The sequence below is a fragment of the Fusarium graminearum genome, chromosome 3, assembly GCF_000240135.3.
Source record: "Fusarium graminearum PH-1 chromosome 3, whole genome shotgun sequence".
In the NCBI taxonomy this organism is placed as follows: domain Eukaryota; kingdom Fungi; phylum Ascomycota; class Sordariomycetes; order Hypocreales; family Nectriaceae; genus Fusarium; species Fusarium graminearum.
This window is the reverse complement of record NC_026476.1, coordinates 3534835-3547740: the sequence shown is the minus strand read 5'-3', so window position 1 is coordinate 3547740 and position 12906 is coordinate 3534835. Positions and strand designations below refer to the sequence as shown.

Genomic DNA, 12906 nt, shown 5'->3' with positions numbered 1-12906 from the left:
ATGTTGGTTCATTAAACGTCCTTTGTTTGTCTGTTTAGAAGTTGCTGTCTATCCCCCAAACAGACGAGATCGTCGATGCAAAAACCTCAGCTGTAAGCGCCAAGGCTTAGCCCCAACATTCAGCCAGCGCTATCGGCACTTCATGACATGTTCCAAGACGCCCTCCAAGGTATCGATCAGCACAAAACAAGAAACCTCGCATTCCGATACCCCAGTAATTGTAGGGCTGATTCACATTGGTCAACTGCAGCTGTGACTCGAGTGTGATGGCAAGCTTCACTGGTAAAAAAGCAATGAAAAACACCCCCTGAATTGCTTCAGGTTCCACCCGATATATGACATATGGCCTACCAAACCTGGGCATTGCTTTTTAGGTCCCGACAAGGAAAGGTGCCGCCAGCGGTGAAGCTAATAAAGTGATGTGTAAAGTGAGCTTGTCTCTTGTCTGCCTAGGCTGCCTAGAGACTAAGATCACTTAGACAGAGGCTAGAACTGTAGTCTTGTCTTTACCCCGGAACATGCTAAACTATTAAAGACCATCTTCTCCCATCCCCTTTTCTCTCTCTTGTCCCTCCCATCCTTACCTCAACTCAGTAATAATCAGTCTTCACTCGTTAGACACTCCCTCACTATCAAAATGCAGTCCATCGTTATCGCCTCCCTCCTGGCCACCGCCGTCTCGGCCAACGTCAACTTCATGGCCAACCCCATCATGAAGCGCGGTGCCATCGAGGCTCGCCAGACCGGCCTCCCTTCTCTCGGTGACATCAGCGAGGAGTGCCAGTCCGCCGTTCTCGACATCGCCCAGGGCGTCCCTACTCCCGCCCCCGAGATCGTCTCTGATCTCCTCAAGAACCCCCAGACCGACCCTTGCAGCTTCAGCACCCCCGCCTCTCTCTCCAGCGAGTACGCCGACTACAGCTCCTCCATCATCGCCTGGTACGGCAAGAACCAGGACGATATCATGTCCGCTGTCAAGGAGTGCCCCGAGCTTGCTTCGCTCGCCAGCCTTGTCCCCGTCTGCGAGGCTTCTGCTACCGGTGCCCCCGCCTCCACCGGCCTCACTGCCACCACCACTGGTGTTGTTCCTCCCGTCGTCTCTTCTGCCGACGAGACCGCCAAGACTCCCGCCGCTACTCCTACTTCCGGTGGCTCTTCCCCCGTTGAGACCAACGGTGCTGTCGCTCGTGAGGGCGGGCTCCTCTACGTCGCCGCCGCCGCTGTTGCCGGTGTTGTTGCTGCTCTCTAAATCTGAGATGGTAACAGATGGACTGTTGGATAAGGCATTTAAGATTAATAGTTTTTAATACAAACACATCTCTTTCGTGCCAACTTGGAGCATTCGTAAGATTTGATGTGATATTAGTGATGTTTATTAACCGTTTAAGCATAACGCCACAAACCGATTAGTTCAGCCATGTCTTGTATAAATTGGCCGATGGTAGCCACAGCGCTTACAGTTGTCAGCTCTGAGTTGATACTGTCAGGGATCAAGGAACAAAGCAACACAAAAGCAAAAGAACGGTCGAGAATTTGAATAGTCCATATCACTGTCAAACCCCACTGTCACAACTGCTATGTATTGTAGAGAACATATTCACATCGAGACTCATCTCCAGGGATGTGTCAATAGTCAACTAATAAGACTTGTTGTTCATTATTTCAACCAAGTCCTGATGAAGGATAGGCATTGTTATTATAATTGCTTGCTTGGACTGATATACGAGATTGACAAAGGCTGCAAATATATCAATCTGGTTGTCAAATACTTATCTCTCTCTTGAGCTGTACACTATCCAATTGACAATGCTAACCATAACCTCAGGTTCACCACATCAACCAAGTCACAAGACCAGCAATCTCTCGCAAACATGAGACAGTAACATAACTACAGCATCAAACCCACTAACGAGTGTATCAAACTCCAAACACGCCAAAACAAAGTAGGCTTCTTATCTACATTCATCCTCACCCCCATCCCCATCCTCTAGGTTCTCCCAGACTGTTCTGTTCTGTGCTGTGCTTCTCATTGCTTATACCTGTTCCTCGCAACTCCACCTCTCCAGTTACATGGCTCTTTTGACTGACAAAGACTGGTATCCTGCCTGGGTGAGTCAAGCCAGCCCAGACTCGAGCCTGCTCGCTGTCTAACGTCTGCCTTCCGTCTTTTGCAAGATTTATCGGTTATCTGTCAAGCTACCGACAAACGACGGATCCTTGACACTGCCGCCAGCATCTCCAAGTCCAGCAATTGGTCGGTTGTAGCTGAAGCCTTGGAATTGGTTCTGCATAGTCTGTGACAGCATGGGGCCATCAACAAAGGAATCTTGGGGCGCTTCAGATGTGAATTCGGGGTCAAAGTTGGTTGTGTCCAAAGCGTCGGCCTATTCATGTTAATTAAATCCAAGGTTAAAACAGCATACGGAATACATACCACACTAGGCTTGAACGTGGGCTCGTACTTGCGCTGAAGCAACTTCCTCCAGTCAATAGCATGGAAGAAGGGGTGCGCCTTGATTTCAGCTGAGCCGTTGGCTCCCAGTCGCTCCTCGGGGTTACGGTTGAGAAGTTTGGTGAGGAGATCCTTGGCAGCTGGAGGAACCACATCCGAGAAATGAAGAGGCTCCGATAGAATCTTGCGGTACATCTCATTGGTGTTTTCGTCATAAAAGGGTGGCAGACCCGTCAACATCTCATAGAGCAGAACACCAAGGGTCCACCAATCGACTGTCTTGTTGTAACCTTGACCCATCAACAGCTCAGGCGCCAGGTACTCAGGAGTACCGCAGAAAGTGTTGGTTCGGTCCTCATCCTTCATGTCAAGCTTGCAAAGACCAAAGTCGCACAGAGCGATGTGACCTTGGTAATCGAGGAGAATGTTCTCGGGCTTGAGATCTCGGTAGATCACGCTGAAGCCGTGCAGACATTCCAGAGCACAGAGAAGTTCGGCAGTGTAAAAGCGTGATCGATTGACGTCGAATCGGTGCTCCTTTTGCAAGTGGTGGAACAGCTCACCTCCGTTAACAAACGCCAGGACAAAGTAGAGCTTCTCTGGTGACTGGAAACTGAACTTTAGTGGCACAATGAAGGGGTTGTTGATCTGTGCCAGCACGGACCGTTCGGCGAGTGTGTGGGCGACTTCAGACCGCGAGATAATGTGTGCCTTGCGGATTGTCTTGAGGGCGTAGATTCGGTTCGTGTCCTTCTTGCGCACCTGCATGACCTTACCGAAACTGCCCTTGCCGACCAGCTTGAGAAGTTCGAAATCCTCAATCTTGAGCTTGCCTGCTCGAGTCTCGACGTAGTCAACACCGACCTTGATCTTTCCGGTTCCGTACTGCACGTCAACCCACTCGGCACCCTGGTGGCCGTGACGCGCTGCGAATTCGGCAGCCGCCTTCTCGCGATCCTTTTTGCTGGCCTTGGGGTCCTCGACGTACTGCTGTCGCTCTTCGAATCGGGGGTTGATGCGTACGACACCCAAAAAGATATCCTGGCTTCGACCGGATCCGGGTGGTGCCGTCGGGTTGCGCATGTACAGGTGGATGACGAGCTCTGTCACTCTTGAAACATCAAACTTGTATTGGGTGTTGCCGCCAGCCCAAAGGGGGTTCTCGGGGTTTCCGTCGACCGAGTTGACAAAGACCTGGACCTTGTCGAAATCGAGGAGGGCGTACGGCATGTACTTGCCAGAAATTCTGCCGTGGTTGGTCGGGATACCGTTGAAACCACCAGCAGACGACTGCGGCCTTCCGTTGGAAAATCCGGCAGTGCGTTGTGAGGAGCCGGGTCGAACAGAACCGGAAATGGCGCTTCCAGAGGACATCGATCCTTGGTGTGATGAAGCAAATGCACTTCGGTGCTGCTCGGGGAGGGAAAATCCTTGACCTTCATGGAGTGTAACGACGAGGATACCGGGCTTGGGTGGCTTGACTACGGGAGACTGTGTCATGGCCTCAGAGGCGGCTATACTCGTCAGTCGTTGGACCTTTGTCCCAGTTTGATATGCTCACCTATGGCACTTTCGGTCGTGGGTGTGACGGCACCGCTGGCTTGAGCCTCCTTCTCTTTATCGGTGATGGTTGAAGTGGACGGTGATCGAGAAAAGGGGCTCAAGGATTGACCCAGATGGGTTTCCTTTAACTCTGATGGATGTTAGCTGTTGCGACTGGACACTGGAGGTCAGCCAGATAAATACTGGATGTAAACATACTCTTGGTGAGCTTCCAAGACATGGCTGCGACTGTTAATGAGGTGTTTGCTAGACAAGAAAAAGGTGCTATCGACAAAGTCGATAACTTGGAGCAGAGAGACAAAGTCTGCGCTCGCTGACAAACTCCTGATCAATCAAAAAGGCAGATGGTGAGAGTACGGTAGAGGATTCAAGTGGATGATTTGTAACCCCGCATATAAACGTGGAGAGAGCGTAGACCGGCCGCTTTGAGTCGAAAGTTTGCAGGTCGAAAGGAAGGCGAAAGGAAGATTGCGCGCCGACGATCTGGAAAAGAGTGAGATCGAAGGGAAGATGGGAGAGTTTTGTTGTCAAGTCCAAGTCAAGTCCGGGTCAGGTCAGGTATGAGGAGGCGAAGCAACAAGAGCCCGAGACGAGACGAGCCGAGCCCAGATGGCACCTAGACCTAGTGGACGTGAACGGGGGGGATGGAACGAAGGGGAGCCGTCCGTGGCGGTGGACCTTTGAGATGGATAGCTTCAGGGGATATGCACTGTGACTAGAGTTTGTGCAGCGCTGTTTAAGTGCTGTAAACACAGTGTCTCAGTCTGCGACACAGGAGCTTCAGACTGTGGGGAATGGCTGGTCTGGGCTGTGCTGTCAGGTTGAGGTAAAGCCACTACACGGGCTCTAGCTTTGTTGATCTTAAAGCGAGGCTCCAGTCAAGCATCCATAAGCATAAGGGGTAAATGAGATGGAACTTTGAGTCCATGTAGCAGGACTTGCCCTCAAGATCAAGATCTGGAGTTTGCCCAATCCAGAGCCCAATTGAGGGTGCACTGTATGTATTGCATGTTAGATCGTTCAACTTGTACAGCCACACCTGATGATGTAAAAGACGACGCGTGTCGAACAACCTGCTTGGTTGGATATGTAGGAATTGCAGGGTAAATTACCGAATTAGAATAGGTACCTGAGAATAGAACAGCTACTTAATTGTGCATGATGGTCAAGATCGGTAGAGGTCCACCTTGAAACTTTTGTTTTGGATGTTACATCCGAGCATGAGTTTGCACCAAAGTGTCAAATATCACTACCAATATGGACCACAGATTCTCAACTATGCTAATGGTAATGGGCATACAATAAAGTACGGTAAACGACATAATTCACAAAAAAATCAATAATAGTAAATCACGTAAAACGACTTCAATCAAGACATCATGTCTATTGTCTCTCACTGTCTAGTTACCCTATAACCCCTTTTCTGGAGCATCCCTGCGATAAGAAGGGATAAGGAGGTTGAGGCCTGATACTTCAGGCCAACAACACATGGCATTGGATGGGATGGCCAGCCTGGCAAGAGCCGCAGGACACATTTTGGGGAGCTCAAAAATTGAAGAGCTCAAGCTACATTGCCAATCCAAAAACCGAATCACGATTGATGATTAGCGTTTGAATATTTGGCTCTGTTTTAACTCTTGTTTCTCTCAGTATCACTTCTCTTTGCGACCACTGTCGTCCCGCATGGTAGACTCCTCCAGGGATTCTTGCCGTTGACCCCACTACCTCACTCACTATCACCGCCCTTGCTGGACAGCTTGCAACTTCAACTCTGCGCAACGCGACAGCGACGACATACGACAAGATGAAGTTAGACGTCAAGGTTAGTTTAGATGTGGCTCTAGGTGCGCCTCGTTGGTAGCAGGGTCATGCCATGTTGTCTCGAGCGCAGCAACCAACTGCCTACAGCTTCACAGCTTCAACCTTGCGATCTGATCCGAGCTGACACGTTTCGCAATACAGCGCCAGCTCTATGCTCGCAGTGAGCGAGTCAAGGGCATTGATTTCCATCCTCACGAGCCATGGATTCTCACAACCCTCTACAGCGGTATGCCTTTCGATTGTAGAGGCTCTGCTCCCAGCTAACAGTATAGGCCACGTCTACATCTGGTCCCATGAAACCCAACAGATCGTCAAGACATTTGAGCTCACCGATGTCCCTGTCCGCGCCGGTCGATTCATTGCCAGGAAAAACTGGATTGTCTGCGGTTCCGATGACTTCCAACTACGAGTCTACAACTACAACACCTCCGAGAAGATCACCTCTTTCGAGGCGCACCCCGATTACATTCGAGCGATTGCCGTCCACCCCACACAGCCCTTTGTGTTGACTGCCTCCGATGACATGACCATCAAGCTTTGGGATTGGGAGAAGGGATGGAAGTGTGTACAGGTGTTCGAGGGCCACGGCCACTATGTCATGGGATTGGCCATTAACCCCAAGGACACAAACACTTTTGCGTCAGCCTGTCTCGATCGAACTGTCAAGATCTGGAGTCTTGGATCCTCCACCCCCAACTTCACCCTCGAGGCTCACGAGACCAAGGGTGTCAACCACGTCGACTACTACCCTCACTCCGACAAGCCCTACCTCCTCACCACTTCCGACGACCGAACCGTCAAGATTTGGGATTACACCACAAAGTCCCTGATCGCTACTCTCGAAGGCCACACTAACAATGTTTCGTTCGCTTGTTACCACCCTGAATTGCCCGTCATCATTTCTGGTTCCGAGGACGGTACGATAAGGATATGGCACGCAAACACCTACCGATTCGAGCAGTCTCTTAACTACAGTCTGGAGCGGGCCTGGTGTGTTTCGTATCAAAAGGGCAAGCAGGGTGTTGCTGTTGGTTTCGACGATGGTGCTGTCGTTGTCAAGCTTGGTCGTGAGGAGCCAGCCGTATCGATGGATACATCTGGCAAGCTCATCTGGGCTCGTCACAACGAGGTTGTCTCTTCTATTATCAAGGGAGGAGGTGCGTACCGATATCCATTTGTCGAATCATGCTAACGATCGTAGATGCCTCTATTAAGGACAACGAGCCCATCTCGCTCCCCACCAAGGATCTCGGCACCTGCGAAGTTTACCCTCAAACGCTCATTCACTCCCCTAACGGCCGATTCGTCGCTGTCTGCGGTGATGGTGAATACATCATCTATACTGCCCTTGCTTGGCGTAACAAGGCTTTTGGTTCAGCGCTCGACTTTGTCTGGGCTTCCAAGGAAAACAGCAACGACTTTGCTATCCGAGAGTCAGCCATGAGCGTCAAGCTCTTCAAGAACTTTGTCGAGAAGAGCGGTGGTCTTGATGTTGGTTTCCAGGCCGAGAGACTCCACGGCGGTGTTCTCCTCGGAGTTACTGGTCAGGGTGGTGTCTCCTTCTTTGATTGGACAACCGGTGGCCTTGTTCGAAGAATCGAGGTTGAGCCTAAGCAGGTTTACTGGTCTGATAGCGGAGAGTTGGTCGCAATTGCCTGCGAGGACACCTTTTACGTGCTACGATTCTCTCGCGAGAACTATGTTGAGGCTGTCCAGTCTGGACAAGTCGAGGAAGACGGTGTTGAGGCTGCCTTTGAGGTTATCACTGATATTAGTGAATCGTATGTGTACCCCCCCAATTTTTGTTTGAAACCTGCTGACCAGACAGTGTGCGAACTGGAGAATGGATTGGCGACTGCTTCATCTACACCAACAGCACCAACCGACTCAACTACCTTGTTGGCGACCAAACCTACACCATCTCTCACTTCGACAAGGCCCAGTACATCCTGGGCTACATCCAGCGTGACTCCCGAATCTACCTCGCCGACAAGGATGTCAACGTCACCTCTTTCGGTCTTTCTCTCCCTGTACTTGAGTACCAGACTCTTGTTCTCCGAGAGGATATGGAGACAGCTGCCGAGCTGCTACCAACCATTCCTGAAGACCAGCTCAACAAGATTGCTCGATTCTTGGAAGGCCAAGGTCACAAGGAGCTTGCGTTGGAGGTTGCAACAGATCCCGAGCACAAGTTTGATCTTGCCCTAGCATTGAATGAGCTTGCTATTGCTCTGGACCTTGCCCGCGAGGCTGATGCTGACCACAAGTGGAAGACTGTTGGTGACGCTGCGCTATCAGCTTGGGACGTTGCCCTTGCTGCCGAGTGCTTTACACATGCCAAGGATCTCGGATCCCTGCTGCTTCTGCACTCATCAACAGGCGACCGAGATGGTCTGTCTGCATTGGCTACTCAGGCACAAGAGGCCGGTGCTCACAACGTTGCCTTTTCATGCCAATGGCTCCTCGGCAACATTGAGGCTTGCACACAGATTCTTACCAACACTGGTAGACTCGCAGAGGCCGTTCTCTTCAGTCAAACTTACCAACCCAGCTTGACTGTACCATTAGTAAACCAGTGGAAGGAGGGTCTGGAGAAGAACAAGAAGGCTCGAGTAGCCAAGCTTATCGGTGTGCCTGGTGAGGACGATGAGCTCTTCCCCGAGTGGGACGAGTGGCTCAAGCTCGAGAAGGAGGGTGGCGCTGCTACAGAAACCGTTAATGGACAGAAGGAAGAGTCTGAACCTGAAGCCGAGGCTGAGGCTGAGGCTGAGGATGACGAGTCTGAGGAGGACGACGAGTAGAAGCAGTCGCAGTAGCTATCAGATATGTTGTGCGTGTGATTTAAACAGAGCAATGGTGCTTAGATGGCTGGTGTAGAAAAGGTTTGGTCATTTTTTCGTCAGGGTTGCCATGGCATCAATGAGTATAATGAAAAGAAATTGACAGTTACTTGTTATTATGTTGAAATATTGAGGTTCCGTGATTGTTTTCAGGGTTGGTGTAGGCATTATACAATGGTTACCTATGCCAACACCCGAGATGGTGGTTAGATGGAAGACCAGTTGGTCATGTTCTCATATAATGAAGTATATATCTCAACTAGTCTACCTTGGCCACACGGGTTTCCCATAGATATTGCCGTGATTAGTATGTAGAGGTATGTATTGTCTGCCCTGGGTTACAAAATTGATGTATCCCGATGTATTTTTGACTCGTGATATTAGAAAAGAGACTCTTAATTTCTGGTTAAACTCAAGTCATGCCAGGGTTTAGTCTTGAATGCTACTTTGGGGGTAAAGAGTTCCGAGGGACATGGATATTGGGGGATAAGTCACCACGGTGTGTCAAACCAGTAAATAATTTTCCGCAGGTGGATCATTATGGATAATGCATGTTTGCATTGCTAGAGCATAGTTTGCACTGCATTCCAGTTCGTTCACAGCTCATTCTGCAACAACAAGAGCGAATTTGGATTTGATAGACGTCTTGGGTGGTGAGACCGGAGGTGATGCGGGACAACTGCGGCGAGTGCCCGGCTCAACCGGAACTTGGACACGATGACGCAGGGCTGTTGATTATGGAGACATGACGAAAAGCTGTGAAAAGTTCAGTCAGCCAAGCTAGGTGATTAGAAAGATCATCTGCGTATCAGTCAGTAGCAGTGAAAAAATAATAATTTGATGGTAAAATGTAGCTCAATCATGGCAGCAGGTAACATTGCTAGGCGGGGTTGTCAATTAGCGTAATAGATACTGCACAGCTATAGCTCCGAATTCTGGTGGTGAGAAGCATGGTGAAGAGGAATGTTGTCATTGGAGGGGTTAAAATGCTGGGCGAGTTTGAGCTTGAGAGACTTTAGCTTGGGGGTAGGTAATTGATAAAGCACGATTAATTGAGTATTAATTAAATATCGTGATATAATTACCAACAATCAATTAAACAGAAGCAATCATGTCGTATCGATACCCAACTTTAATTAATCATATCATGACAACATCAAACGGTTGACTTGAAGCTTGAAGCTTCCACTTGGTGGGATGATGACCCCACCCCCCGCCCGCGCTTTTGCTCTTTCCCCCTCCACTCATGGAACAGCTCAGGTATGAGGACCTGATCTGAAGCAAAATACAAGACAACATCATTTCCCCTCTTCTTCTTAAACTCCCTCCTCCCCTCTCTTTCCCCTTCTATACTCCCTATACTCATCCAAATATCGATAAAATGGCTCCCGCAAACACTCTCCCCGCCTGGTCTGACCTCCAGTCGCACCGCGACAGCGTTGGCAAGTCCTTCGTCCTCAAGGAAGCCTTTGCTTCTGACCCTCAGCGCTTCGACAAGTTTACCCGCACCTTTACCTCTGGTGGTGTCAGCTCCGAGATCCTCTTCGACTTTTCCAAGAACTTCCTCAACGATGAGACCCTCGACCTCCTCGTCAAGCTCGCCGAGCAGGCTGGTGTCGAGAAGAAGCGCGATGCCATGTTTGCTGGCGAGAAGATCAACTTCACCGAGGACCGCGCCGTCTACCACACTGCCCTGCGAAACGTTGGTGGTTGGGACATGAAGGTTGAGGGTGTTGATGTCATGAACACACAGGGCGGCGTCAACGATGTCCTCCAGCACATGAAGGAGTTTTCTGAGCAGGTTCGCAGTGGAGAGTGGAAGGGATACACCGGCAAGAAGCTCACCACCATTATCAACATTGGTATCGGTGGTTCTGATCTGTATGTTGCTTTGCTATACCGTATCCTGTAGATCAAGCTAACATTTCACAGCGGCCCCGTCATGGTCACCGAAGCTCTCAAGCACTACGGTGCTGACGACATGAAGCTTCACTTCGTCTCCAACATTGACGGCACACACATCGCTGAGGCCCTCAAGGAGTCTGACCCTGAGACCACTCTCTTCCTCATTGCCTCCAAGACCTTTACCACTGCCGAGACCACCACCAACGCCAACACAGCCAAGAAGTGGTTCCTCGAGAAGACCGACAACAAGGGCGAGATTGCCAAGCACTTTGTTGCTCTCTCCACCAACGAGGAGGAGGTGACCAAGTTTGGCATTGACAGCAAGAACATGTTTGGCTTTGAGAGCTGGGTCGGTGGTCGTTACTCTGTCTGGAGTGCCATTGGTCTGAGCATCGCTCTCTACGTTGGCTTTGACAACTTCCACAAGTTCCTCAGCGGTGCTCACGCCATGGACAAGCACTTCCGCGAGACTCCTCTCAAGGAGAACATCCCTATTCTCGGTGGTCTTCTGAGCGTTTGGTACTCTGACTTTTTCCAGGCCCAGACTCATCTTGTTGCTCCGTAAGTTTAGTTTGCATGTTCAGTGAGTTTGCAGACACTAACAGTCATCAGTTTCGACCAGTACCTCCACCGATTCCCCGCCTACCTCCAGCAGCTCTCCATGGAGTCTAACGGCAAGACCATCACCTCTGACGGCTCTTCTGCCAAGTACACCACTGGTAAGTTATTGCATGCGCGACAAAGACCAAGCTAACCAGTCAGGCCCCATCCTTTTCGGCGAGCCTTGCACCAACGCTCAGCACTCCTTCTTCCAGCTTGTTCACCAGGGTACCAAGCTGATTCCCACCGACTTTATCCTCGCTGCCAAGTCCCACAACCCCGTCAGCGACAACCTTCACCAGAAGATGCTTGCTTCCAACTACTTTGCCCAGGCCGAGGCCCTCATGGTTGGCAAGACTGATGAGCAGGTCCGCGCCGAGGGTGCCCCTGAGGAGCTTGTCCCTCACAAGCGATTCTTGGGTAACCGACCTACCACCTCTATTCTCGTCGGTGGTGCCATTGGCCCTGCCGAGTTGGGTGCTCTGATCGTCTACTACGAGCACCTCACCTTCACTGAGGGTGCTATCTGGGACATCAACAGCTTCGACCAGTGGGGTGTCGAGCTGGGCAAGGTCCTGGCCAAGAAGATCCTCAAGGAGCTTGATGAGGAGGGCAACGGCGAGGGTCACGACGCATCTACTGGTGGCCTCATTGGTGCCTTTAAGAAGTACGGTCAGAACTAAAAGGAGTATGAACGATGATAATGGATAGAGAGTGGCGCGATGATGGTAATAATTAAAATAGCATAAACAAGTTTGGTTAAATTCGATGTTCTGGACCGTTGAAGAGTGATCTAGGTCTTGAGAGAATGAAGTGTGTATGTACAAGGATATACTTGTCAAGGAGGATTATGAGTTCCATCTTCGGATGTTGTCCGCAATGAGACAAGCCAATAGGTCATCCTGTGATCTCCGGATGTGAGTGAGTGAAGTTACATCAAAAACTTTCCGATGAACCGAATGCAGAACATGTTGCGCGATTTCTCGCATTGAACGGGTCTCATTAATCGCAACACTTTGGCGTAAAGCGTCGCATCTACAGAGAAGCTATGGTGACACGTGTGAACATCTGCATCGAGGCACTATGTTGAGAAGTACATGCAGTCAGTTTGTCTCACGTATGCATACCTATGATGGAAATCTGAACTGTCTTTTTACCTCGACGGAACCTGAACTGCAGTGTTACGTGTAGGGTAGTACCAACGGGAACATAAATTGGACTCTTTCGTGTGATACTTGATAATGAGGGAGAGATACTCTGTCTTACCTGTGCAAGGCTTACAAAGAGAATGTTGACTAGGCTCTCACATGTACTTGGTCCTGTCGATGGTATTTCCGCTTTGGGAGTGATACAGGACGGTTGGTGGTGAGACCAAGAGTACCTAGAGAAAGTGGAGTTATTTTGGTTTTTGGTTTGCGGGGGAATATGGGGAAGAAGGAGGGGGAAGTGATTAATGTGATTGTGATATGAAATATAGAGAGGAAGAAAGAGTCATTGTGGCATGTTTGTGAGTTATATCGCGCAGGACAGAGTGATACTGCAGAGTGGTATTTTAGGTATGGGGTACTGTTGAGATGGTGGTGACTTTTGGTGGGGAGGGAAGATGTGTGTGTACACAACCCCAGACTTTGATGGAGATGATGAGAGCGGGGAAAGGGGAGATTGTTACATGGTTCAAGGCAGATCGGGCAATCAATAATGGATTCAATTGAGTCGAAATGGATT

The 12906-nt window shown here is 50.0% G+C and overlaps 4 protein-coding genes across 4 annotated transcripts; 3 read left to right on the top strand and 1 right to left on the bottom strand.

The window, feature by feature from the left end:
- Nucleotides 1–576: 576 nt before the first annotated feature.
- FGSG_05846 (uncharacterized protein) lies at nt 577–1332 on the top strand. Its single transcript, XM_011326145.1, has one exon. It carries the CDS (start codon nt 638–640, stop codon nt 1247–1249), a length of 612 nt encoding a protein of 203 aa, XP_011324447.1. The 5' UTR covers nt 577–637; the 3' UTR covers nt 1250–1332.
- A 639-nt stretch (nt 1333–1971) lies between these two features.
- FGSG_05845 (serine/threonine-protein kinase gad8) lies at nt 1972–4520 on the bottom strand. Its single transcript, XM_011326144.1, has 4 exons — nt 4214–4520; nt 4014–4145; nt 2435–3966; nt 1972–2384 (listed from the first exon to the last, which is right to left on the bottom strand). The coding sequence occupies exons 1-4, from the start codon at nt 4233–4235 to the stop codon at nt 2178–2180; spliced, it is 1893 nt and encodes a 630-aa protein (XP_011324446.1). The 5' UTR covers nt 4236–4520; the 3' UTR covers nt 1972–2177.
- A 1299-nt stretch (nt 4521–5819) lies between these two features.
- FGSG_05844 (coatomer subunit beta) lies at nt 5820–8746 on the top strand (the record flags this gene model as incomplete). The annotated part of the gene is made up of 5 exons (XM_011326143.1): nt 5820–5837; nt 5978–6062; nt 6109–6993; nt 7038–7617; nt 7665–8746. The coding sequence occupies 5 exons, from the start codon at nt 5820–5822 to the stop codon at nt 8635–8637; spliced, it is 2541 nt and encodes an 846-aa protein (XP_011324445.1). The 3' UTR covers nt 8638–8746.
- Nucleotides 8747–10054: 1308 nt separating this feature from the next.
- FGSG_05843 (glucose-6-phosphate isomerase) lies at nt 10055–12093 on the top strand. Its single transcript, XM_011326142.1, has 4 exons — nt 10055–10557; nt 10609–11142; nt 11194–11300; nt 11344–12093. The coding sequence occupies exons 1-4, from the start codon at nt 10058–10060 to the stop codon at nt 11862–11864; spliced, it is 1662 nt and encodes a 553-aa protein (XP_011324444.1). The 5' UTR covers nt 10055–10057; the 3' UTR covers nt 11865–12093.
- The last annotated feature ends 813 nt before the right edge of the window (nt 12094–12906 follow it).

Excerpts from the sequence above, each read along its gene's own strand:
- FGSG_05846 (XM_011326145.1), top strand. The coding sequence starts at position 638 with ATGCAGTCCATCGTTATCGCCTCCCTCCTGGCCACCGCCGTCTCGGCC.
- FGSG_05845 (XM_011326144.1), bottom strand. The coding sequence starts at position 4,235 with ATGTCTTGGAAGCTCACCAAGA. Across the intron at positions 3,967-4,013 it reads CACGACCGAAAGTGCCATAG|CCGCCTCTGAGGCCATGACA; the intron begins GTGAGCATATCA and ends TGACGAGTATAG. Across the intron at positions 2,385-2,434 it reads CCACGTTCAAGCCTAGTGTG|GCCGACGCTTTGGACACAAC; the intron begins GTATGTATTCCG and ends TAACATGAATAG.
- FGSG_05843 (XM_011326142.1), top strand. The coding sequence starts at position 10,058 with ATGGCTCCCGCAAACACTCTCCCCGCCTGGTCTGACCTCCAGTCGCAC. Across the intron at positions 10,558-10,608 it reads GGTATCGGTGGTTCTGATCT|CGGCCCCGTCATGGTCACCG; the intron begins GTATGTTGCTTT and ends AACATTTCACAG. Across the intron at positions 11,301-11,343 it reads TTCTGCCAAGTACACCACTG|GCCCCATCCTTTTCGGCGAG; the intron begins GTAAGTTATTGC and ends CTAACCAGTCAG.